The sequence below is a fragment of the Hermetia illucens genome, chromosome 3 (assembly GCF_905115235.1).
Source record: "Hermetia illucens chromosome 3, iHerIll2.2.curated.20191125, whole genome shotgun sequence".
In the NCBI taxonomy this organism is placed as follows: domain Eukaryota; kingdom Metazoa; phylum Arthropoda; class Insecta; order Diptera; family Stratiomyidae; genus Hermetia; species Hermetia illucens.
Window position 1 is genome coordinate 65,578,905 of NC_051851.1, and position 26,707 is coordinate 65,605,611.

General features: G+C 41.6%; 2 protein-coding genes across 3 annotated transcripts in view; one reads left to right on the forward strand and one right to left on the reverse strand.

Moving 5' to 3' along the window:
- LOC119653161 (cadherin-23) overlaps nucleotides 1–10,147 on the forward strand; it is a 50,360-nt gene extending 40,213 nt beyond the window's left edge. Inside the window, exons 20-24 of the mRNA XM_038057702.1 lie at nucleotides 8,321–8,506; nucleotides 9,109–9,245; nucleotides 9,306–9,700; nucleotides 9,755–9,893; nucleotides 9,958–10,147. Of these exons, the coding sequence (XP_037913630.1) occupies nucleotides 8,321–8,506; nucleotides 9,109–9,245; nucleotides 9,306–9,700; nucleotides 9,755–9,893; nucleotides 9,958–10,147 (1,047 nt within the window). The remainder of the gene's footprint in view (nucleotides 1–8,320; nucleotides 8,507–9,108; nucleotides 9,246–9,305; nucleotides 9,701–9,754; nucleotides 9,894–9,957) is intronic.
- Nucleotides 10,148–17,705: 7,558 nt separating this feature from the next.
- On the reverse strand, nucleotides 17,706–26,707 carry LOC119651339 (cytosol aminopeptidase-like). 2 transcript variants are annotated; one of them, XM_038054892.1, is made up of 5 exons: nucleotides 26,551–26,707; nucleotides 26,176–26,476; nucleotides 18,728–19,438; nucleotides 18,118–18,675; nucleotides 17,706–18,039 (listed from the first exon to the last, which is right to left on the reverse strand). In XM_038054892.1, the coding sequence occupies exons 2-5, from the start codon at nucleotides 26,434–26,436 to the stop codon at nucleotides 17,884–17,886; spliced, it is 1,686 nt and encodes a 561-aa protein (XP_037910820.1). In that variant the 5' UTR covers nucleotides 26,437–26,476; nucleotides 26,551–26,707; the 3' UTR covers nucleotides 17,706–17,883. The 2 variants fall into 2 exon arrangements, with proteins under 2 accessions (XP_037910820.1, XP_037910821.1); XM_038054893.1 differs by having other exon boundaries at nucleotides 26,176–26,472; nucleotides 26,551–26,693.

The window sequence follows — 26,707 nt, forward strand, 5'->3', positions numbered from 1 at the left end:
TTCTTGCCTCTCCGATTACACGAGCTTTGAAAAAAACCCCCTGAAAATGTTGATGAGTACTGAAACTCCTTTGAAGGTGCCTTTTCCGCTGATGCTGGTCAAGCAGCCAGTTACGCCACAGAAGAAAGTTACAAAACCTCGTTGACTATGAAAACGTGTAGGCGAATTGGTGAACGTAAGGAGCCGAGAGTTCTGCTGACCGTTCAGGGTGGGGCGGGTGCAACTCCTTTAAGCTTAAATACCTTGAGAAAGTACGTGATAAAAAAAAATCACAAGTGAGAGAAACAGGAATTGATTGAAATGATTCCGTGACCTTCGCTTCATGATAGAGGTTGCAAATAATCCTACGAAGAACGTTAACTGCAGGTTTCTCATGAAATGGAAGGAGCCATCATATAACATACGGTGAAGTTTCACTCCTTCTTGGATGTTGTGGCTCGCATAAACGCACGTGTGTTTTTCAATTGGATACTTCAGTGGAACTATCCTCAGATACACGGGAATCAGTATTCCCCTCCCACAAATCGGTTTACTGTCTGTCTGTCTGTCTGTCCGTCACACGCATTTTTCTCGGAGACGGTTAGAGCGATTGGCACCAAATTTGGTAGAAAGGTGAGAACTGTGAACGCTCACGCATACAGTGAGCTACATCCTTTTACCTCGAATTTAAGGGGGGGGTCCCCATACATGCAAAAGGGGGGTGTACTTTTTTTTTCATCACATATAGTCATGTGGGGTATCAAATTAAAGGTTTCGGTTAGTACCTTCCGAAGCCGCTCTTAGTTTTGACATTTGTTGGTGGGTGTGCGCGGGGTTGAAAGTGGTCATTTTTTTAACGAACCCATTCTCAGAAACTAATCAACCGAAAAATGTAAAACAAATCAGGAGGCTGCCACTATATGGTGCCTAGGCTCCGAAATACCCTCCATATCGATACCTGTTCAAATAAAGTTAATAATAGTACATAACTAGAATTTTTAGTAATTGACAGGAAAACCCCCTTTAAGTTTCTAGAATCACAAAATTTTGCAGCAATGTAGGGTACAGCATAGAGCATGATCCTGCCAAATTTGGTGGAAATCACACCATTACTAACAAAGTTATACTAGCTCAAAGCTGCGGCTTCTCTGCTAATTCGAGACTATGAATGTAAATATTACTTGAAAGTAGAAATTTTCACATAATATATGCATATTTTACGTGCTATATGCTAATGAGACAAATGAACACTCAAACCTCTTTATAAAGGAAATACACAAAACCTTTCATACCTGAAGCGCTGAGCTTCCGGTTTCCCGACTTGTTTAGCTCTTGGAATCGCTTTGCGCCATAATTGATCATAGTCAATTGTACCATCTCGAATTATCACAGTTATTACAATTTCCTATCCGTCAACCATGTGGTCATTCGCTCCTCCTCCTCGGCTACGATGTCCCGTGCAACAGGCGGACCAATTTCATACTTGCGGACGAATCGATTAAAAGTGATAGTTGATAACTCACCCATTAAAAAAAAAGCAGTAGTTTCGCGAACAAAACGTGGAATCCACTAACCGTGGATGATCGACACGTGCGAGACGAAGCTGAAATATATTGCAAAGTGACGGCGTGTACAGCATCCATTACTTTATTCCTTTAATTTTTGGCGGTATGGCGACCAGGTTGAGTTGGCGTCAGCCGATTTCCTTAACCTGGGTGGGAATCCCGGTTCGTCATATATGATTGTGTTTGTTTTTTTGGTATTCTGCTTCTGTAGAGTTATCGCTTGCACAGCATTAGGTGTGAGAATAATGAAACTAGGGCCTCCTGTGCTATTCAAGAAAGTTCGCGCACTTCCTTCCTTTCTTCCTCCATCTTATTCATCATCATCATCAACGGCGCAACAACCGGTATCCGGTCTAGGCCTGCCCTAATAAGGAACTCCAGACATCCCGGTTTTGCGCCGAGGTACACCAATTCGATATCCCTAAAAGCTGTCTGCCGTCCTGGCCTACGTCATCGCTCCATCTCAGGCAGGGCTTGCCTCGTCTTCTTTCTGTACCATAGATATTGCCTTTACAGATTAAGTGACCCGCCCACCGTAACCTATTGAGCCGAATTTTATCCACAACCGGATGGTCATGGTATCGCTCATAAATTTCGTCATTGTGTAGGCTACGGAATCGTCCATCCTCATGTAGGGGGCCAAAAATTCTTCGGAGGATTCTTCTCTCGAACGCGGCCAAGAGTTCGCAATTTTTCTTGCTAAGAACCCAAGTTTCCGAGGAATACATGAGGACTGGCAAGATCATAGTCTTGTACAGTAAGAGCTTTGACCCTATGGTGAGACGTTTCGAACGGAACAGTTTTTGTAAGCTGAAATAGGCTCTGTTGGCTGACAACAACCGTGCGCGGATTTCATCATCGTAGTTGTTATCGGTTGTGAGTTTCGACCCTAGATAGGAGAAATTGTCAACGGTCTCAAAGTTGTATTCTCCTATCCTTATTCTTGTTCGTGTTTGTGTTTGACCACTGCGGTTTGATGTTGTTGGTTGATTCGTCTTCGGTGCTGACGTTGCCACCATATATTTTGTCTTGCCTTCATTGATGTGCAGCCCAAGATCTCGCGCCGCCTGCTCGATCTGGATGAAGGCACTTTGTACGTCTCGGGTCGTTCTTCCCATGATGTCGATATCGTCAGCATAGGCCAGTAGTTGGGTGGACTTGAAGAGGATCGTACCTCTTGCATTCACCTCAGCATCACGGATCACTTTCTCGAGGGCCCGGTTAAAGAGGACGCATGATAGGGCATCCCCTTGTCGTAGACCGTTGTTAATGTCGAATGGTCTTGAGAGTGATCCTACTGCTTTTATCTGGCCTCGCACATTGGTCAGGGTCAGACTAGTCAGTCTTATTAATTTCGTCGGGATACCGAATTCTCCCATGGCCGTGTACAGTTTTACCCTGGCTATGCTATCATAGGCGGCTTTAAAGTCGATGAACAGGTGGTGCAACTGTTGTCCATATTCCAACAGTTTTTCCATCGCCTGCCGCAGAGAGAAAATCTGATCTGTTGCTGATTTGCCTGGAGTGAAGCCTCTTTGGTATGGGCCAATGTTGTTCTGGGCGTATGGGGCTATCCGGCCTAGCAAGATAGTGGAGAATATCTTATAGATGGTACTCAGCAACGTGATACCTCTATAATTGCTGCACTGTGTGATATCTCCCTTTTTATGTATGAGACCGATTATGCCTCGTTACCAATCGTCAGGCATTGATTCGCTGTCCCATACCTTGAGCACAAGTTGATGAACCACTTGGTGTAACTGGTCGCCTCATTAACATTAACCTCATTAACCCATTAACATTGGGTCTTTTGGCTTCCAGCTTCGTCTTTACAATTTACCCCAGGTTTTCTCATCACTGGCTTCAAACTCGCTTTTCTTGCCAGCATCCCACTTCTATATGGTGGCATCGTCAGCACCAAAAACCAACCAACTAACAACAGCAAACCGCACTGGGCAAACGGGAAGAATAAAGATAGGAGAATACAACTTTGAGACCGTTAACAATTTCTCCTATCTAGGGTCGAAAATCACAACCGATAACAGCTACGATGATGAAATCCGCGCACGGTTGTTGTCAGCCAACAGAGCCTATTTCAGCTTACAAAAACTGTTCCGTTCGAAACGTCTCACCATAGGGTCAAAGCTCTTACTGTACAAGCCAATTATCTTGCCAGTCCTCATGTATTCCTCGGAAACTTGGGTTCTTAGCAAGAAAAATTGCGAACTCTTGGCTGCGTACGTGGGAAGAATCCTCCGAAGAATTTTTGGCCCCCTATATGAGGATGGACGATTCCGTAGCCAACACAATGACGAATTCTATGAGCGATACCATGACCGTCCGGTTGTGGATAAAATCCGGCTCAATATATTACAGTGGGCGGGTCACTTAATCCGTACGGATGAGGATGTTCGAGCCCGCAAAGTCTATAAGGACAATATCTATGGTAGAAAAGGAAGACGAGGCAGACCCTGCCTAAGATGGAACGATGGCGTAGGTCAGGACGCCAGACAGGTTTTAGGGATGTAAAATTGATGGACCTCAGCACAAAATCGGGATGTCTGGAGTTCCTTATTAAGGCAGGCTTAGACCGGATATCGGCTGTTGCGCCGTTGATGATGATGATCCCGCTTCTTAGTTAGGACCTTTCTTGTTAGCCAGAAGTTAAACACCATAAACGGATTATAGAGAGTAACTTTTTTCTTGGCTGAAATTTTATCTTTAAAAATACATGTACTATATTGTATAAACTGATTAAGGAGACAACTGGTTCCCGAAATATACATAGTAAGGATTAGGTATTCTGAGTCTTTCTCAAAGCTTCCTGCAGTCCCAGCTTGATCTTCAGATAAAACAGGTTCCATTTGGCTTCCGCAACATTAAGACCGGTATTCTTCCTAACGAAATACCAACCCCATACGTACTCTTCCTCATCTGATCTTTGCAATTTGCTTTTTTCGCAGCAGGCCAATGTTGAGTTTAGTTTCGCTGTCTGTCTTTTCAGATTATCCTATCTTAGATGCTGCCTCCGTATCAGTCTTGTGGAGAATCGCTACCACTTGGTGCACAAATTTGCATATGATATAGGATTCTGCTGGTTTGTTGATTTTACTATTTTTTGTTTGTAGTAAATATTTGATTCGCGCGATTATGGGAGCTAAGAGGTGCACTGATTAGGGGGCTTATGAAGTCCACCGTGGTATAGCTTTCAGGCAGATTGGTATTTGTGATTCTCCTTTGTATACAGGCAGTTATTTTCCACTGGATACTATGTGTGCGGCAAACATAAAACCAAGCGTTGGATGGTGTATTTTTCTACTCTCCACTACATATTGGTGGCTCCAGTAATAATAGGGTCACCTTGTATAGGATGTCATCATCCGCAAGCAGTCAATGATAAATTTTGGCCTTTGGAAAGCTACATTTCGCATCAATAATACAACTAGTAGATTGACGAAGCTCCAGCATTAAGGCTGTGGAGATATTCAGCATGTGAGCAGCTTTAACATTTTCTTCCAAATGAAGAAGTAACTTCTTATAATGGAAACACTCAGCGCCGTCACCGTTCGCGGGAATGAGGATTTATTTCCATCTTCCTCTCAAATCCTTACTGATATATCACTGTATTAAAGTTAGTAGTGAAAAAGAATTGTTTCGCATTTTTTCGTGCTGAGTTTTATCTGCAAGCTACTCGTGAACAACCTAATATCGATGAACATCTTTTGATGTTCAATTTATGCTTCAAGAGGAACTTTATATCATATATGCTTTTCATTTACCCCTTAGTAGGCTACAGCGTAATCTTGTAGTTAGAAGTTTATCAGAAACCGGCTCCAAGGTCTTACGGTAGCCGTCAGAAATAACCCGACATCGGATTCGCGTCTGCTACCACTTGAGTACTCTCCAGAATCCCACCATCTTATTTCACTCAGGCCCAGAATGTCAAGCTTATATCGTTGGAATTCCCGCCAAGTGGATGAAAGCATTTTAAGGACACTCGCCAAAGGTCGCAGCCATGTTCCTACTCGAGGCGTTGTTGACTTTCAGTAGCAATAAAATTTCAAAATTTGCAGATTACTAGCCCACAAATATCTAGAGTATATTGCTAAGCCCAAACTCACAGGACAACCAGCATAGTATTGAAAATTGACGACGGCTTGCAAGGTTATGATAATGTATTCTTCACCAACGAATGAAAGATGGCCCACGGATACAGAGTGGTGTCGAGTCGTACGATCTTGCAAGATTTGGCAGTGTATTCCAGAAGAAGGTAATAGCGATACTAAAGGTCTGTCGCTGGCTGGGGTACCTGAGTAAGAGTCAGGTGACCATTAAAGCTTTGTACTCAATAGTGAGATTAATCTGGGAAGCGACATCAAAATCACCCTCCTCTGGGTTCCATATCATAGGAGAGAGGAGATGTCAGAGAGGAATGAACGGACTGGCGTGGTTGGCTCTGCACTTGGCAGTATTTAGGTATGCGCAATTAACGTATGGTTGCCGACTATGAAAGGTAGAATCTATTCGCACTACTCATCAGCCGCTGGCTCTAGACGGTGAAGGCTCACCACCTGAACTATGTCAAAAAAGGTTTTGCCCTCCTATGACAGAACTCAATCGCGCGGGCTTTTGGGCCAGGCGTGTGCAAATAGGTGCAGAATTATGGGACACTTCCTTTGTGGTTGCCTGGCTATAGCTAAATTCAGACCCCACAATAATAAACAATTCTTTGAGGACCTTAAAAATATCTCTAATTATAGGGGTGGGAAGCTAGTATCCTTCGTAAATGCTACGGGCTGGTTCTGAAGATCTGAGTCAGCTGGATTCTAGTCCCTTTGATCCTCATATAGCAATCATGGTGTTAGGAGTTGTAGCATTAAAACGGCGCACTGCAGTGCTAATTGGGCTCCCATTCCTCTGACGGTTTCTTCTGCGATGCGGGCAATAGCCTTGTAGGTTAATTGTTAAAAGCATGGGAGGTTCATGCACATGCGGATCGAAATCAGAATAGTGCACTCGGCGGTGACTCATTCTTCCTAGTTTAGTGAAATTTAGCAGTAAACTGATGGGATGGTAGCTTTCAGAAGTGGGAGGATCTCCCCCTTTCTCTATAATCAGAATGATCTTCAAAGGTCATTTATATGATATGAGAATTCGTCTTGCAGAGATTTTCAGTACAAAACCAGCACCGCATTTGCGTTTACTTCCAGAAGGGTTACCAAATTACAGCAGTAGTGCCGATTCTTTGCTTGAATCCAATAAAGTGCTAAGGTGAAGAAAGCGAGCCTCCTCCAACCCTTAATACGAATGCCAATTGTGAATGCACATTCCTTCAACCAATCTTACAGGTTTTTTTATCAACAAACGTGTGTGACTTTCTACAAACTTTCAGGTCAAGTGCAAAGGAATTGTAACAAATTTGTATTGTGTTTGTCCAACTACTTTCAAAGGACACTTACATAAATGCTCCTTGTAGAAATACCAATTCGTTCCTTTTTCTTTTGCGGAGAATTAATCTCTACGTTATTAATTTGTATGGTAACTGCGATGGCATTCCTTTTTTCTATTGGGTCTACCGGAAAGTCCTGTCCGTTACACAAAATAGGAACCCCTTCATACATAGAATCAGCTTCACTGAATAATATTATTTCCATCACTATTTATGACTTCTTACCAGCGTAATGGCAATTGGTGTATCTCGTTTTTAAAAAGCATCTTCTCCTTGGAGTCCAAAAATTGGACCAGTGCTTCTTTGACATATTCTTTATTTCCCATTTTTTTGTCCTGTAGAAAATCTTGTAAGGGCAGAAACAAGTGGTAGTCGAAGGGTGCTACGTCCGGAGAGTATGTGGATGCGACAGAATTTCTTTTTCCTCTAACATGGTCTTCAAAATACCGTGGTCGATGAAAGGCGGTCACCCAGAGTGTAGATTACCTGAAAGGTCAAAATCTCCTAATTCAAATTTTCTTCGACATGTTCTGTTACAAACTTTACCTTCACTAAACACTTTCCACAAATTTCTTCATGCTTCCGTAGTATCTCTCCCCTGTTGAAATTCCTATAAAATAGCAGTGGCGTAAATGATCTTTATCAATAGCCATTATTACACCATCGCGTCTCAATTAAAACTAACAAGAATGATCTTCCCTTTAGTTTACTCGATAGGTCAGTAAATATAACTACAGTTAGTATATATGTTATACATTCAGTGATAAAAATAAACAGATAAATATGCGTCGAAAGAATTTTCACATTCTTGTTGAAACTAACTAAAAAGGAAAAAGCCTTCCGGTAGACCGGGTATTTTGCAAGGAGCTAGGACTTTCAATATGTACACCTTCTATCCGGAAAAGATGAGATATTTTTGAGGAATAGATGTCATGTTTATCCCGGAAGATGTCTGATCTAATGCTCTATGTAATCCGCTGGCCGGGAAAAGTATGCGAGTATTTACCTGGAAATTATACATTCTGCGTTGGGAAAAACGAAGTTTTTGAGAGTATACATATACATAGTACATGCTTGCCCTATTTTTGTTTGCCAGTCCCACGACCAGGGCAACCTTCGCACTTGGACTGCAATATATCCATCACTGAAAAGTCTAAACTATCTACACAGAAAACATGGACACAATCCAAAAACAAAACCAATCCGATTACAATTCTATTTTTCGGATGGGATGAAAGAACAATCAAATCGTTACAACTTTTTGTCGGCTCCAGGCTCCACAATCCCCTGTCGAATTATCTTGTAAATTTATTTCTACCTTTTGCAGGCCATTGATCCTGATGACGGACCGAACGCAAACGTATCCTATTATCAAATTGGTGAAATTCGACAAACTCTATCCGAAGGCTTGGAAAACATACAGAAGGCACCGTTTTTAGTGGAAAAGTTTTCGGGAGCAATTCGTCTAAACTTTGACCCGCAAAAGGGTATGAAAGGTTATTTCGACTTTATGGTAAGTGTATGGCATAAGTTTGTGAGTTTCCGCCGCTCTATTTGTAACGAAGCAATCAAAGCGTAGGAATTTTCATAGCATCCATTCAGGTCAGGCATGGGCAGGATCCTGGAGCAGTCCGTGGAGAATAGAAGGGAATTACATTCGATTTGATAAATAGTTTTTTTCTCTGGTTTGCGGAATTGAATAATTTCTTTTATATTCGGAGTAAATATAAAGGAGATTACCGCAATAAAAACGAATATCTGTGATAGGATAAAAACGAACAGAAGTAGGACAAAGTCAATTGAATTTTTATAGAAGAAGTTGGCGTATCATAAATAAGCTTAGCAAATATGAACAAATATGGTTATTACGGCAAGCAAGGGGCTTAATAGATCTCACCCTCTTTATTACATCTATTATAGTTTCTGACTTAATTTCACGTTACTGCTTAGTTTTAATGTTAGGTTCGTTCATAGGAAATGATATCCAATCCTTCCTAATATTTTTATAGTTTTTGGAACTCATTGGCAAACTTTTACTACTTATATTCATTCGGAAAGATATTTAACAGATTTTTACTGGGAAGTTTGTAAACAAAATACTAAAATATATTTTAGATCCTGGCTAATGATACCGATGGCCAACAGGACACAGCACATGTTTTCATATATCTTCTGCGTGAAGATCAAAAAGTTCGGTTTGTTTTCCGGCAACAACCAGCAGAACTTCGCGAAAGGATTCACTTCTTCCGAGAGTATGGTTGCTTAATCACATTGAATTAGTCCTTTTAATACCCACTATTGTCATTCTCCAGCACTCTTGGGAACGTCACAGACGCTATTGTTAACATTGATGAATTCAAGGTGCATGAAAACAAGGACGGCTCAGTAGACAAGACCAAAACCGACCTCTACCTGCATTTAGTGGATCGAAAGGATAACTCAATTTTCGAAGTTGCTGATGTCCTAAAGCTGATCGATCAACACATTGAAAAATTGGATGACCTCTTTAAAGAGTTCAACGTACTAGATACCCAACCAGCTGAAGCGGAGATGCTAATTGGCTCATTTGAGAAAGGTTCAATGTTTGTTTGGTTGATTTTTTCAAACGTCTTCATTGCAACCTTACTCGTTGTAACATTGAGCATCTGCGTTTCACAACGATCGAAATTTCGCAGGCAGTTGCGAGCTGCTAAAGTTAATATTTTTGGTAAGGATTTGAGTCTTTGGTAATTGATTTCAGCTTCATCGAACTTATTTGCAGCACAACCAAATACAGAGGCCATAGTACGTGACCCAATAACCAGAGTGCCAAATACGAACAAGCATAGTGTTGAAGGATCGAACCCCATTTGGCTGAGCGCCTACGAGAACGAATGGTTCAAGAATGATGATGAAATAAGGTAAGTACCTACTTACCTGGTTTCGATATAACGAAAGAAGAATAATCTGGGAATATCTTTACAGCAATAAAGGGCCTGATTCTCTAGATGAGAATGTTATTACCAAAAACACAGATGCAGATTTTAAAACTGCGCGTCTTTTTGATCAAAAACAAAACGATTTGAATCGGTACTTCAACGTTTATCACCAAATCGATAAATTAACAAATAATGCTCAGATGTTGGCAAAAAAACTTGAAACAACGGAATTATAGAAATATTTAGGAATCGTATAGTTTATATGCAAATATTGTATATACACACCTTTCATTCTTCACTAGAATTAAGATATTTATTTTTTTCTATTCAGGTTTTTAGCTTTCTTATTAAGTAAAACTTTTTTAAGCTCAATTATGATGTGAATAATTTATTTATAAATAATAAAATAATAAAACCCCTGACTAGATATTGTAATTTAACAACCACGTTTGCTTTTTTATCTGTAATTTAGATGCAATACGGAACTTGATTGACTGGCTGACTCCCATTTCGTCGATTGGATTCCTCATTAATCTGACGTTAAGTTTTGGAACTGGTTTTAAGGGAGAAACGCACAACAACGTCGGCAAAACGGAGGATAGACGCTTCAGATATAAAAGGTTTTGTCTTTCCGTATGTGAGGAATGATGAGTGCATGACAGTTAAAAATTCAACTGCGTTTTACAAAAAATCTGGAGAAGGGTTGGGTGAAGTAGATGAAGTAGATGCGACTTTAATATTTCATGCCAATGTCAATTATTCTCGCTAATTATGATGTCAGCACCGTATTTGCATGGCTTTGGAAGCAGGATACTCGCCCGAAATTGCTAAGTTTAAACTGCTATAACTTTGCGTTAATGGCCAGATTTCGATGAAAGTTGGCGCGAAATTTGACAGTCATAGGATGAACTTAAGGGTGTGTTTTCTAAAGCTAGTAATATACTATTAGTAAATTTATTTGAGCAAATATCGGAATAGGACATATTTCCTGATTTTTTGGATTTTTGTATTTGGTAGTTTCCGAAAATGAATCCTATCTCACTTTAGGTGTGTAAATTTTGACTCCTTGCTCGCACATTTGCAACTCACGTCAAAATCTATATCAGATTCGAAAAGTACTAATTGAAACCTTTCGTTTGATACCCTACACGACTACATCCGGTGGAAAAAATTTTTAAATCCCCCTTTTGCATGTATGGGAAAGCCTTCCTTTAAACTGCATGCCTCTGGGCTAATGAGGCTCAGCACTGTGGGGAAAGGGGACATGGCGAATTAAAATACCAAAACGAATCTGGGGCGAAATTGTTGAAAATTCCAGAAAACAAAACGCCACGTGAAAATTGGAATATCAAAACAAAAGGATGGCTCGATGGATTAGTGGAGCTGAACTCTTGTGGACCCAGAGCCTCGCTCAAAGGAGAAATCCTTCACGGATTGCATACTCCATCTCAATGCTCTTCAGGACTGCGACGCAGCCTACCGACTTCTCTTCCATCCTCGACATCCCTCGACCGCTATATGCAGGGATCTCCCTACTATATATGCAGGTGGCTAGGCAGAGTCAGAGTTGTCTTAAATTATTTGTGACACATTTGCACATTTTATGTCTGATCATCGGTGAAACTAAAGAGGATGGATGGGTAGCTTCGATTTGAATGATGATAGGCTACTGTAACGTCAGTTAGGTATAGAATGTGCTTCCATAATATGAGAGGAATGGGAAATTTAAGGTTCGGTGCAGATTCTCGACGGGAGTCGTCTAATTTGGTGACTTGGTTGAACTCCTCTCATCTAGCCGCAAGCATGGCTCCGCCTGTTCCAGCTCTTTCGTTACAATGTATGGCGACCACCTCAGCAGGTTGGCGTAGGTTGAAGTTGATTGCAGAAACAAACGTCTTTACCAGCCGCTCCTTCAATCAAATAACGGCGGAGGCAGGCACAACATGTTTCTTACCTGTGATGCACCAAAAGTTTGTTGAGCGTTTCTCGTAATACATGGACTTAACTGTGTAGTAGGTTGTTGTTGCTGTGAACGAATACCGGTTTATTACTCGCAATGAGGTCATCGCGGAAGGTGATGAGTAAGAGTCGATAGGGGCATCAACAACATCTTGCCACTCTGTGGGCAATAGTCTCAATGCTCGCTGAAGCACTCTTCTTCACCGTTCGTAAAATTTCTACCATGGCTCGGGACAAGTTTCAAAGAGTGTGTATAGACTTAACGGAAATAGATCCTTTGCGAAGATCAGACATTCCCAGGCTTAATGCATATCCGGCAACTCCAAGAATTCTAGCTCAAGTTGATGATAAGGTTACACTGTTTGTCGATTTATCGCTATTACAGCTTACTTGTGTATAGTGGTGTAGTTGCGGCTGTCAGGTTGCTCGGTCAGAAATTCCCTTTCGTCTTGGAATGTCAGAAACGGTTGAGGATTTTCAGTGTAAGTACTAAAGTGGATGTTTCTAGATTCAGTTGGTGAAACCTGGATAACTGATCATTATGGTTTGAGGGAAATAAAGTCTCGCACGCCTTAGCAAAAACGGATTTAATTTCCGATATGCCCTGACCGGAAGCAGCAATTAGGGTGGCAGTAACATGGACTAATGCGGCTATCAAAAACTGGGAACCAGCTTTCCATAATAGGAGTTGGGGGAACCTTGATTTCCTGAACATTTCCTGAACCACTGGAAAGTTTATCCTGTTTATCCTGTCGAAAAGCAGGAAGGCTTTCAGGAGTATTGTGGGCATTCTGACAGGCCATAATTCACTACCTGGGCATATATTCAGAACACATGTCCATCCTGTAATGAGGAAGCGAGATCCACGGAACAGCTGCTGCGGGTACCATTGCATCCACTTACGGAAATCTTGCGATACATAAAAGAGTTCGGGATATTTCGTTAGACAGAGGAACCGAGTACAATTGACCACTTCGGTGGTGCTCAGAGGCTTTGCCTCTACCCCGCCTGATGTCAAGAAAAATCATTATTGACGCGTTGGTTCTAGGGCAGGCGGTGACCAAAGAAATTTGTTTATTTACTATATCAATTACGACAAATTTTTCACAGGGTTCTACACACCTGGCTAAACGCTGTCCTAATGATGTATCGCATTGAGCCCAAACTAGTATGGTTTTTGGCAACAGTCATCTGAGAGTAACAGCACTTCAGACCCCCTCGGATGTGGAGAGGCATTTTCCAAGGAATTCAGTGAGTCGTCTCTAATTTTTGATAACACTGAACCCCTTGAGGGCATAGTTTTGCACACTTGATGAACTTAAATGACGTGAAGTCGTATTATGGCACTGATCTTAGAAGTCTATTTCACGAAGTCGATGTGTTCTGCCTTGATAACTGGATAGAATTCGACTTAGGCAAGAGTCGAGGCCATTTGCAAAGATAATCAGGAATTGAAAGCCGAACATAGCATAAGGGATCTCCACATTCAAGCTACTACTAAGACCGACTTCTACAAGCACCTAGGAATTCTGCAAGGAGTCCATGTTGGAGATAGTGATTCTTCTGAGTTTCAGTGTAGTGGGAAACGGTTGCCGAAATTGTATCTCTTGTGGAAGAAAAAACTAAACGCACTGAATGTGTTAGCTATTCTTTCATAGCCATTTGCATTTAAAATATTACAATGTACGAAGACCAAACTATCCAGCGGCGCATACGAACTATTATATCCAAATTTCAAATGATACATCACCCAAACTCTGCCGTGGAGAGGGTGAACCTGCTTTTTGACATCGTGTGGAATAACATCACCGCTAAATTTTCTCGTGTACATATGTGGCTGTTTATAAAAAAGATTGCAAACTGACTCCACTTATCTTGAAAGCTGAGTCTTGCAATCTTTTAAATGGGATAAAGTCCGACTAAGAGCGGATCGTTGAATGAAAGTCGAAGGACATGCACGATAAATATGTGAATTATCCCTGGCCCGATCGTCGAAATTCATCTGGTAGGAAGATAACTATGGAGTGATGATTTCTCTGGTGAGAATGAGGGGCTTACGTTCGCGATCCAGGATGACAGGTATTCGGACAACGAATCGGCTTGTCAAAAATAAATATTTCTGGCTAGCAATGAATGGGGATTTTAACTCCTGGTCCAGACAGTGCATCGCGTGCCAGAAGTCACCAAGCACGTACGGAAAGAAGGGCTCATTCCCTTGGTCTACAAAGCGTTTTCACACGATCCATATCGACATTATTGACCCCTTGCGAGGTTCGCATGATTTCAAGTATTGCCCCAAAATTCGACATTTCCGCACAATCGTGGGCCGAGGCCCTTTGTCGGGAATGGATCTCACACGGCCAAAGTCCTTAGTGATCAGTGATAGTGTTCTCGGAGTTGGGCAAACTGACAGACTTCAAACCCCACCGGACGACTGCGTACCACCCGAAACCCAATGGGATGCTGGAATGCTTGCATAGGACATTGAGGGCCGCTATAATGGCACACGATGACTCCTCGTGGTAGCAAGTTCTGCCTTTCGTGTACGGGGAAAATTTGGGACCCCCCAGCGATCCTATGTTCGATATTAGGTGAACCCTTTCCACCACGGGTTTACTCCAGAACACTGTGGCAAGATTAAATTCGCCCCCACCATCCCGTCGTTCTTGGACGAGGGGTTACACCCCCAAGGACCTGGATGTCTGCACACACGTCTTGGCACGAGTGGATGCTTCCCGAAAATCCTTCACCAGAGGGGAACACTTCTTTGGGCTTGACGTCGGTGGCAGGCCCAAATACGTCTCCGTGTGCAGGTTAAGGTCTTTTGTCTCTGGGGCTGAGGTTTTGGGGGAGAAAGTCTGCACGGCGCGTGAGATTTGATCTGAGTCACTAAAATTAGCGCGCAGGAGTCGAGTTTGTCGCTGAAGCACGGTATCAACTGGAAATGAGGCAGTGTGGAGGCGCAAGCTGATTAGCGAGGATTCGTTCAAGCTCCGCACGAAAATGATAAAATTCACCACGGAGTGAAACTCACCCACCTGAGTGGCTCGCCTACTTCTGGTTAGCGAGGTGAAAGTCACGAAACAGGCGGAGCAATCGCGGAAGTAAAAAATGTGGAGAGTGATCGGTGAAAAAGAGTTGAATAAAGTTGTTTCTGGATTGAGTTCTCGTAATTCATAAATGTTTGTAATTAAGTTTTCATGATTTAAATCTCCTTGATGTGTTAGTCGCAATTTATTTTCATAAGCTACATCTGTAACGAGGATTTCTGTTCTTCAGGTTTTTTCACGGATTTTTTTTCAACCTTACTGGAGTATCGCGTCCGCTTATTTTGAAATCCAAAATCTGTCTCTAAATCAACCGAACGCTAAAAGCCGAGTGCCGTTTCCGTAAGCTAAAAAGGGTAATGTACTTCTTTCCTCTGACAGCTTGCGTGAAACCATAGCTAACTAAAATATAAGAAGGTTAACTATCATATTCATTTTCTATGTAGATAGTGGTTATTTTATATAATATTTATCGATGCGGGAGTTTTAGGGTTAAATGGTTTTGGGTCAAAACCTTAAAGTAAAGCTAATATGATCAAATAAAATGAACATTTAAAGCAGGTTTTCTTAATGGGGTGTTGGTATAGGGAGTTGGAAAGGGGACAGTGCACTACCCCAATATCATGTTTGAGGAAGTTACGGCTGGGCAAGATGGAAGCTAAACAGGAACTTGCCCTGAGAACCTCGAAGGCCGAATAACTTCTCCAAACTGGGAAAATTTACATTCCTTTTCGAACATGTCTACCAGCGTTGAAGTCAGTAAAGAAATTAGAAGTAAATCATTTGTACCAACTGCACGTTGCTAGGAATGTACAGAGTTGCCTGGGATAAGGGCAAAAACACAAGTGAAACGGACTCAGTCATGATTGAATGATCTTTGATATGGAACACGGTGGTATTCTTTAGGGAATATCTGGTAACAAATATTCATGAATCAGTAAAATGTCGTTTGAAATAAATTGCCAAAAAGCAATGTTCAAGAAATTGATTTTATTCTGCAGCTTATCTTCTCCCACATATCAATATTTGAATACTAGTTTCGTACGTATTCCAACTTCAAAAATTATAATGGTATTAATCATAATTGGGATAATACTTAAAACTTTGAAGGTTTTACATGATAAAGTTCTTATCTATCAGATATAATTCGACAAGATGTAATTAAAGATATTCTAAAGGTAATATTAGTCGAGTACTTATTCACAGCTGAGTCGACTGTTATCCGACATCAGGTCACAATACAAATCCCACTGCCACCAGTGAAATTTGAACCGCGACCTTCCTTACGACAGCCCATTACTCTAACCACTGGGATATGTAGACAAGGATTGGTATTTGGAATATGCGCACGCTCCTCGAGAATGGTAGCGAGGGTCCTCAGAATGCTCGCTTTTCCAAATCTAGCGGGAATTCCAACTATATACGCTGGACATTCTAGCCACAATAATGGCAATGTGCTTTTCTACCCTGGAAAGCAAAATGGTAGCAGACTAACGGCAATATGCTCTGGAAAGCAGAGTGGAATCAGGTGCGAACTCGGTGTGGGGTTGTTTCTGAGGGCTACTGCAAAACGCGCTCCCTTCATCTGGCAGCCGGTTTTTGACAGACATCTGACTACAAGATTTGGGTCTAAGTTAAGGAAGATGATAATTGTACATTCAACGAAGATTTCCGATATACCGTAAAGGGATGCTTTCCACGAGCAATTACAAGGGAATGCTCCCTAATGGTGATTTGAATATGGCGAGCGAAATCTCGAGAAATTCAACATAGTATGCGTGAGACAAATGGGAGTTTGTTATTGCGCTGGTTATGGAAGCCGGAGATGGCACAGAACGCTATGACTTCGAATTATACACCGCATCACGAAAGAGCTGGCTTGTGGTCGCAGAACTTTCATGGTTCTGTGTAGGACGTCAACGGTCGACTTCTCACCCACGATGAAGAGCAACGGAAGCAGTGGAAAAAACACTACACCACTATTCTGAATGATATCGTAATGATTAGCTTCCGCAACGTGCCAATAGGCGTTTTTGGCCATCAATGCCCTCAAACGAAGTAAAGACCCTGGGTTAGACGGCCTCCCAGCAGTGTAATTTATCGCTGCACGTCCAGTTACTGCAGATCTATTAGCACGGAAACCTAGGGAACACGAGGTCTTTTTCAGAGAGTAGAAGAAGAGGATGATCGTTAAGCTTGTATGCGAACGGGGATTATATCCGCATGCTCTATTATCAGAGCGACGAAATGTCACATGCCACAAGTAAAATCTCACAGTATTTTGAGATCCAAAGCGAAATCTGACAGGGTTGCATCTTGTCACCGATATTATTTCTTATTGTTATCGATGACGTTCTTCGCGCTATTTTGTCGGTGGACTTGAAGGAATCCAATAGACGAGGACATCTTTCCTTCCCCTCGACTACGCCCATGACATCTGTTTTCTCTCTCGCTGGGTCATGGACCTTGCCAAATAGCTCTAGGTTCGGAAAAAGAGGCAAGTCGAGTTGAATATGAACAACGACATAACCAAAGTCCTCAGCCTGATGGGCCATCACACTCTTCTTGTCTGCATTAATGAGCAGGGCATGGAAAGCATTGATCAATTTTGCAAAACTAGGGGATATGATTTCTGCCGATGGTGGCACCGAGTTGGATGTTGCCCGACACATTAGTAGCGGTAGATCCGCTGTCCTGTCTAAATTCTGGCATTGCAGTTATCTCAACACTAAAATCAAGTCGAGAATGTTGTGTGATGAATGAAATGAAATGAAAATGAAACAAAAAGTTTATCGGCCACAGCGACCAGTACTGCGTCATATATTTTCGTCGGGTGAATTCTAAAAATTTACTTTTCAATTTACAATTAACCAATACTATTGTACACTAGATCCTTAAATGTCACTATTATTATTGTATACTTCACTGTATGTTTACCTTCGTTGTTCTACTTTGAAAGAGTAAATTCACCCGTCCATATGAACTTGTTTAATTGATGGCTCGGTGTCATGACACACCATTTGAGCAAGAAATTCGATAATTGTCCTTGTCGGACGACCAGCCATTCCACGACGCAAGTACTCATAGTCCCTGCCATCCGTTGTCATCACATTCCTGGCATCCTATGGAAACATCAGAGAACCAATGAACTGTATTCATTTATCGAGAAGCCTTTTTTTTACTTTAATGCATATACTTACCACGTGTGCCCACTGCCCACAAGGAACAAACTCCCTTAAGAGGGCTGCCGATCGGCATGGACTGCCACCATTATCTTCACCCACATTCTGAGTGTCGACTTGCTGTGCATGCGTGACAAGATAGGAGAAATATCTCCAAAGGGGCATTCGCCATACGCGATCCCCAGTGTGAGCTGCCGCGTTTTTCATTTGTTGCCACAACTCTTCAGAGTTCGTGTACACCGCCACGGCACCCTCACAGAAAGCGTTTTTAGTTTTTTTCGATGTTGTCCCTATGTCCACTATGAACTTTGGCCAGAAGTTTTGAGCATAGAGTAAGGCATCGATTGTCACGAGCGCATCTTCTCGTTTAGTATTCTCTATTTCAACATGCTTCCCACTTAACGTCTTCAATACATCGCCTGGTTTGCAAGAATTACATCCAAGAGAGTTTTCACATAAAGGAATCAAGGCTCGAAGATTAATAGGCAGCTGCAAAGACGCTATTGCTCGGCAAACAGCCACTACGCAAGCTGCTCCAGACATATCGCCGCGCATGTCACTCAATTCATACTTGTTCTGAAATTTTACGTTTAATTAGTATCCTGCGACCAATATGCACGAGCCTTACCTTAAGGCATAGGCCACCTGAGTCATACGTAACGCCTTGACCAATCAAGACTATTGGTCTTTCTTCACGATTCGTCCCATAGTAGCTTAATTCAAGAAATATTGGTGGCTCACAGGAAGCTTTCGCTATAGACAAAAATGAATGCATCTGCTGGCTTTCCGCCCAGCCTTTCACTTTCACTTCAACATTAACACCCGACTTGCAAAGAACGTCTACCACATTCTGAGCAAAGAATGTGGGGCCCAAATGATTGGACGGAGTTTCCTGCAGTTGTCTGGCCAAATTTTGGGCGGCAGCTTTTTGTAATCCTATTCGCCAGCCATCAAAATCGCACTCATGACCCTGTTCGGTATGCAAATCTAAAGAAGGGATGACGATTTGGTCGTCTCTTTTTTTATAATCCTGATAGGCCCATACACCTAGTGCAGCACCTTCCGCTGCTGACTCAGCATGACCAAAACTCTCCACAACTACCTTTTCCGCGTGAATATCTTGCAAAGCTACACAACCAGCTGCAGCCGCTCTACGTATCGCTTCTTTATGTTCATCAATCATCTCATAAGAATTATAGCCTAAACATTCAGAGCCGAGACCCACCACACATACTGCCGAATAGGTGGACTCCAAATCATAAAATATCCTGTATTCACCTCGTTTGGGCATCGGACCAGCAATACGTAACAGGTCCAACAATCGGCCACCTGTTTTCAACTGGAAGTACGAGTATAATAATAGAATAGGTCATTAAAAGGTGGCGATATACAATAAAGCTGTCAAATAGCTGAAAAACAGTTCGAGAAACATATTGCAGTTCCATATCCGGGAAAGGGAATAATAGATGCCATTTAAAGAATGAATTCGCTCAAACCGACTACAAAATAGATCCCAAAAATATCCAAATATCTTAGTAGGCCTAATCAAGTCAAACGTCGAGCTATTTAATGAAGTGTGGTATCCCGCCCATTATAGATAGCTCCACATTAAAAATCATCATAGGTATCGAAGGCCAGTTACACAGTATTCGAGGCATTGAAAATCGGCAACTCAAAATACCTGTTAGAGATAGTAGGCCAATTTATGTAGAGCACAGTTTCGCTGTTTACTGCAAACGCACTAATGGTTTCCCACACATGAGCCGCCAAGAAATCAATGATTTAATTCTAATAACCTGCCTATGTGGGGTTGGACTGGAAATCAGCTGCTCTGGCTGATGCTGATGTACCTACGGGCTGGCCATGGTCTACGGGCAGGTAAGATTTGGCAGAACTAACAACTCGTAGTCGGTCTTACTTTGCACCATAAAAGGTATTAAAGAAGATCCCAAATTAAAAGTGGAAGAGCATGTGTCCATGGGTGCATAACCAAGGGAGTGCTTGGTTATTCTAGAAGGTTCTCCAGTAAGCAGAACTTTGAATGCACCTCTGAAAGGTCGATCCAATGGGATATTCCCCCAGAAGTTACCACGAAAATTAGACAGCACACATTTGCCACATTCCTAAAAATAGGTAGCTTTTAATGACGTAAGTAACAAAGCTTTGTAAGAATGGCTTAGCAGTTAGACTGCAACGGAAGTTCGCGGTTCGAATCTGACTAAGAGCAAAGGGAATTGAAAACTAGTAAAGAGATATGTTCGGAAGCTAGAGTAAAAAGGACAGTGGGAAACCTTTAAATCACTGAAATCACCCGGAGTAGTTGGCATTTTCTCAGCACTACTCCAGAGAAGCCAAGAAATCTTAGGAGCTCTCCTAAAGGCGGTAAAGGGTAGAATAGCCTTGGCATATATAACAAGAACATGGAGGCGGGCAGAAGTGATCTTTATTCCGAAAACGGGTAAAAAGGATCCTTTTCACCCTCAATTCCAATTTGCACTCAAAACATTCCATATCCTGGACATTTATTAGAACAAATGTTATAATGCGTAATCCTCCACATCAACCCAACACGCTAATCGAACAAAACTGTCCTGTATCAACTGATGAATGTATTACGGGATACGAAAGAAATAAAAAAAGGCATCAGATGTTTTTTAGACATCGGAACATCGTTCGATAATGCATCGCACAGAGAAGTACGAGATGGCCTAATTCGCAAGGGAGTGGGAACACCCTGGCCTTTTGGATGGACAGAATGTTAGGGAGTACACAAAAGGCATCTCCTCGGAATCGGGTACTACCATTGCCCATGTGAAGTATGATGTTTACGAACTCTTACTGGAGCTAACGAACACTAGAATTCAAGGTCCAGAGTTACGCTGATGATATTGTTTTAATCTGTAGTGGCAACTATTATATAAGGAAACCTTATGTGGCAGAATCCAAGCTAGACTGCAAATTGCTAGTACTTGGTGCTGGCAAGCGGAGTTGTGCATCAAACCAGCCAAGGAAGCGCAAGCTTTGTTACTCGAGAGCCATTAAATTACATGGCAATCAGGTGAAAGCAGTCACACACAAGTCAAATATTTGAGAATCAGGCTTGAAAAATACTACGCTGGAAGTCACCAAATAGATTTCGAAACGCCATCCACGAAAATACTGCACTATGATAGATATACACTGCAATAGTAAGACCAATAGGGTCGTAATCTGGGCAGACAGACTCAGCACAACCGTCAGGAAATTATGTAAACTTCAAAGACAGGCTTGCGAATGTATCAATGGGGCAATAGGAATATGCCCAAGGGCATCTCCAGAAATCCTTCTGCGATTAAATCCTTTCCATTTGCACATACAGATGAATCGAAGGAGTGCGAGGCGGGGGAGCTTCTTAAATAGAAAGAAAATGCACATCCTTTCTAGGCGGCGCGTCCCGAATTACTGATGCCAAGGGATAACATGACAACAAGGTTTCACTTCGATAAAAGGTTTGAAACACGTTGGAATAATAGGGCAAATTGGGAGAGCGTGTCATACGGCTTAAAAGAGCAAGTATGGATCCTTCACAGCCAAAGAACGGGCGCCGGGGTCATTGGTTCAAGAAAGCTAATATGTAAGCGAGCGATAATAGACGTTATAGACAAGTATGCTTCCTTTAAAATCCAAACAATCTATTTGAGGCAAAAATTGCTACTCTAACCGACAGCCAAGTGGCTGTTAAGGCCCAACCACGTAAATTCCGAATGTATATGAGAATTCCTTAAAAGACTGAAGATGCTCGTTTCGTTGAATAAGATTTGCACAGTCTGGGTTCTAGGTCATATTGGATTTGAAGATAATGCGACAGTGGACGAGCTGGTCAGGAAAGGAGCAGGGATGCTTCTGCACGTTCCAGTGCGTTTCTATGGAGCCGGAAATGGTTCGGCTGAGGGAAATGCACTAGGCGAACTTACCAGGAATAACAGTCTAAGGTGATCATAGGAGAAATACAAGGCTCCTAAAAGATATTTCCACCCTCACCAATAAGAACCCTTCGGACCAAGGATGCTCACTGGTCATTGTAGGCTAAATTATTACCTGAAGAAACTAGGGATATCTACGAATATTGTCTGCAGGTTCTGTGCGAAGAGTGATGAAGCTTTGTGGGACAGCATTCAGTACTTCTACGACGTAGTGCGACTTCCCTTGATGACAGTATGATAATAACAATAATAAGGGTTGAGCAAGCAAATTATACAAATGCAATGAATGCATCCGGTTTGAAACAGAGTGAAGGCAGCAGTGCGTTCTGCGCGTCTGGGAGCAAGTTCAGATGCAGTTGGGTGAGGTGACGTGATGTGACTCTCCGCGAGCTTTAGTGAAACAAAAAATGAATAGAAGAGCGAATGTTCGCACGCAGGATGACGTGACGCAGTTTAGGAGCATCCGTGAGCTACAGTAGTTTATGTTCGTGCCACAATTTTCACTAGTCGCTGCGACCTGTATTAAGTTAAAATGAGTAACCATTGAATCCTTGAGCAATATATGTAATTTGAAAAGTTTTCCACGGGTTCCATAATGGTACTTCTATAATTTTCATTATAAAATGTGTCCTTAACGATAAATCCTCCGCTTTTTTTCTAAATAAATGCTTTACCAAAGGCTTCTAGGGAATATCTTTGCAATTTTTCGGGAATTCATATTAAAAATCATATTTCGGACTCAAAAAAAAATCATGATATGTATATAGGCAAGGACCCCAAAAGGAATCAAAAGCAGGCTTCGTTAAAGATGCATCTATGATTAATGACAATGAATCTCAGTAAAATCAGTGACTAAATCATGCTTCTAAATTCTTCTGTAGGAAGCTTGGTGGAAGAAGACACGCACTCTCAATAATTGATCTATACTTGCTTTTCTAAGAAATGGCAAATATATTTTTACCCCTTTGTTTTTGGAACTATATAGTAAAACGGTATATGTTATTTGCAGATACGTATTTCGGGCACCAATTGTGCCCTTCCTCAGTACATACTTAACAAAGTGATGTTTAAATAATCATTGCTATAATCTCCTTCAACTATACAGGGTGCGGCAGCATAACTTCCTTTTTTAAAATGCGCGCCACTCACGTTAGTTGATGTCATAGCGGAGCGCCAGTGGTCTCGTTCAAGAGGGGATACTGTAAAGTTTTGTCCCGACACGGTTCAGTCGCCATCAAGCGTTGGAATAGTGAGGATCATGACAAACGCCAGAAATCGGTTTACGCAATGTATGGAGAATGGGGGACGTCACCTAACAGATTTCATCTTCAAAACAATGTAAATAAAAGCTTTAGACATGTACCTACATTATAAAAAATAAATAAATATTTTCCGATGCATACAATAGTTTTTATTGAGTTTTGAAAAAAGGAAGTTATGCTGCCGCACCCTGTATATATTTGAAACTTATATTTGTGATTAATAATTAACTGCTGCTTTGACTGCATCTTTCCCTCATTATGCTTATTTTTTACAAAGCCTACATAACAACGAAATCTATGAGCGATACCATGACCGTCCAGTTGTGGATAAAATCCGGCTCAATATATTACAGTGGGCGGGTCACTTAATCCGTATGGATGAGGATGTTCGAGCCCGGAAAGTCTAAGGGCAATATCTATGGTTGAAAAAGAAGACGAGGCAGACCCTGCCTGAGACGGAGCGATGGCGCCAGATAGCTTTTAGGGATATCGAATTGGTGGACCTCGGCGCAAAACCGGGATGCCTAGAGTTCCTCGTTAAGGCAGGCCTAGACCGAATACCGGTTGTTGCGCCGTTGATGGTGATGCTTATTTTTTAGCGTTGAGGTTCATTACGCGCTGGCATTACAAAGAATTTATATTATTTCTTCCTCCATTTCCGGAGAATAATCCGGTGGTATGATTTTACCTTCCAATATTTTGGAATCTAGGAGGAAGCAATATGAACGCTTTTTACTGCTTCCGCACAATGACATGTAATGTTAAAATGAAATGAAGTCATAGGAAAGGATGCATCCAAACCACTTGATCTAGCAGTCAATCATTAATCTTTGATGCAAGGGGCAGTTACAAACAGCCAATAGGAAATTGAAAAAGTGGTATTATGTTATTCGAATCGCCGCCTCTTGATTTTGACACCGAGTTGTAAAATTTCGGTGACAACTCGGGAAATGGGTACATCAAAGATTAGTGACTTGACTGTTGTCCCGAGAGATGTGGATGCATTCCCTTTCCAAGAAAATTCGCTTCATTTTAACATTACATGTCATTGTACGGGAGCAGTAAAACGCTTTCAAGAGATTATTTTTGGATGCATCTAATCATTTGTTCCTAGACTGAAAAAAGATATGCCTACCGGGCTACTCTGTTACCAGTGAGATTTGAACCGTGCTCTTCCGCTACGACAGCGTGACACTTGAGCCACCCGGACACACTCTTTTAACTGCCTTGACTCAGATCGAAGAAAATTTTTTCAAAAAACTCATGCCCAAAAACTAGGAAAATATAGAAACTTTCCACCCTATTTCTTAGGAGAGCAAACATGGATAAGTTGCTGTTTGCTGCGCGTGTTTGCTTCCATATTTCCATTGTCATTAATCATAGATTCATCTTTGAGGAATTGCAGCATTTGGTTTCCGCTGGGAAAAGTCAAGTGTCCTAACACTAGGACACTAATGAGAACCATTACCAATGGAGGTGTGCCGAACGCAACTACGATCTAAGGGTAATGCTGGATACTAAACTTAAATGGATACAGAAACTGAGGTTGCAATCAAAGATAATTCTCTAGATGTATGGCAGTCCATCCTGTTTTTTAATTTGCCGCCTGCACTGAAGGTATATCTAAAGAGCAGAAAGAGTCGTTAGTGGCGGCCAGTGTGGAAATATAAAAAGGATTTAGATCGTATGCTCTTCCCGGTTTTATTGATCATAATTCTGGAGAATTGCAGATCAATCACAGCCAGATATGACAATGGCTTCCGATCAACGGCGACAAAGTGCTTCAGCTGCAATTGGTTTAGAAGGCACTTTGCCAGAAACAATGCTACCTAAATATACAAATTGTCCGATACAGTCCAATCGCCGCTCTGAAGACGGACACCAGGCTTCAGGATCTTAACGATTAATCTCCGCATCTTCTGCTACGTATCTACATCTTCCGCTGATTGCGATATGGTCGATTTGATTCGAGTTCGTTGCGGTCAGTCGAAATCCAACTGGCCTGAACTCCCAACAGTATGCCACAGAAAAAGCAGTGAAAACTGCAGTAATCAAGAAATCCTTCGCCATTGTTGTTACGGTCACCAAAACTATACTATTATTGAAATGGTTTTAACCTGATGTGGATTTTTGCCATCAAAGCCTTGAGAAACCAGTTTCCACCTAACGGAAGAACGCCTTTTAGTAGTTATCAACAACGGTCAGACATCTGTTTCCGGTCTACTGCGTTGGAGGTTGGAGAGGAATACTCTTCAGAATTTCAACATTGGACTTTACTTAGGATCTTCCTCGTCCAAGTTTTAGAGTGTGAGAATTCTGAAGGCCCTTAATACCATTGTCGGGTAGCGTTTACACATCTTAGGAACTAATTGTTTGTCTTTTCTCAGTAAAATGTCGTACCAATCGTTTGTCCCTATTCGATGCAGTACTGGTGTTTTGGTAACAGCAGATTCGTAATTCGCAGATTTCAAACCGGAAAAATATCTACTCCTAGAAGCCTGTTATAATAAGCAACAAATACTTGACGTATTCTCATATTCCCAAGTAACCTCAGCTCGATAGACCCTGTTAATCGAGAATTACCTGTCGGAGAGAACATTATTGGAGAAAAAGTTTGTTAAATTCTGTATTGGGATTTGTTGCATTTATAGTTTACAGACGGTCCAGTCTCAGATGGGGACACCATGAATACGAACAGGTATTTCCAAATAAAATGAGATATGAGAAGCGTATATAGGTGAATCACATTTACCGAATTACCTCCTAGATTAACTTTACGAAAAAAATGTTACATTTAATTTAGTTCCATTCACTTTCCAGTAGTAAGATACGGTCGGCGCAAGTTATCTTACCTTATTATACTTGTAGGCAGTAGGGGTCAAAACACCAGGGTCTAATTTATCATCTTCATTCGAATATACACCAAGCACAAGTCCTCGAAGAGTCGCATCTGAACATCGATCATCTTCACAATCTCCAGATTTACTATTATCAACCTTAGCTATATTTTTCGGCTGCCCGACATGCAAGGCTGTTCTACTTAAAGCCGACAAATAACGTACTCCGCTTCTGAGCGGCATACCCAGATACACGTTCGCTAATCTAATTGCCATTTTTATGAATAAATAGCGGAGTTTCTATTAAATAACCTATCTGGGAAAAAGGAAAAATTAGCGGATTAGACTCAATATAGCCTCCTCTACTTTTTTGGAGGAGCTGCTACTTACTATGCACCTAAATACGATAAATTTAGTACAATTTACAATTTACTCAACTTTCGTCAAAAGTTCAAGCAATTAAAATTAACACTTTATTTTTAACGTTATATTGTCGCTCGATTTTCTTTTCAAATGACAAATTCTGGGAAAATTTTCCGTCTTCGGT

Coding starts and splice junctions, on each gene's coding strand:
- LOC119651339 (XM_038054892.1), bottom strand. CDS start 26,436: ATGGCAATTAGATTAGCGAACGTGTATCTGGGTATGCCGCTCAGAAGC. Junction 18,676..18,727: donor CAGGTGGCCTATGCCTTAAG/GTAAGGCTCGTG, acceptor GTAAAATTTCAG/AACAAGTATGAATTGAGTGA. Junction 18,040..18,117: donor GTGGGCAGTGGGCACACGTG/GTAAGTATATGC, acceptor ATGTTTCCATAG/GATGCCAGGAATGTGATGAC.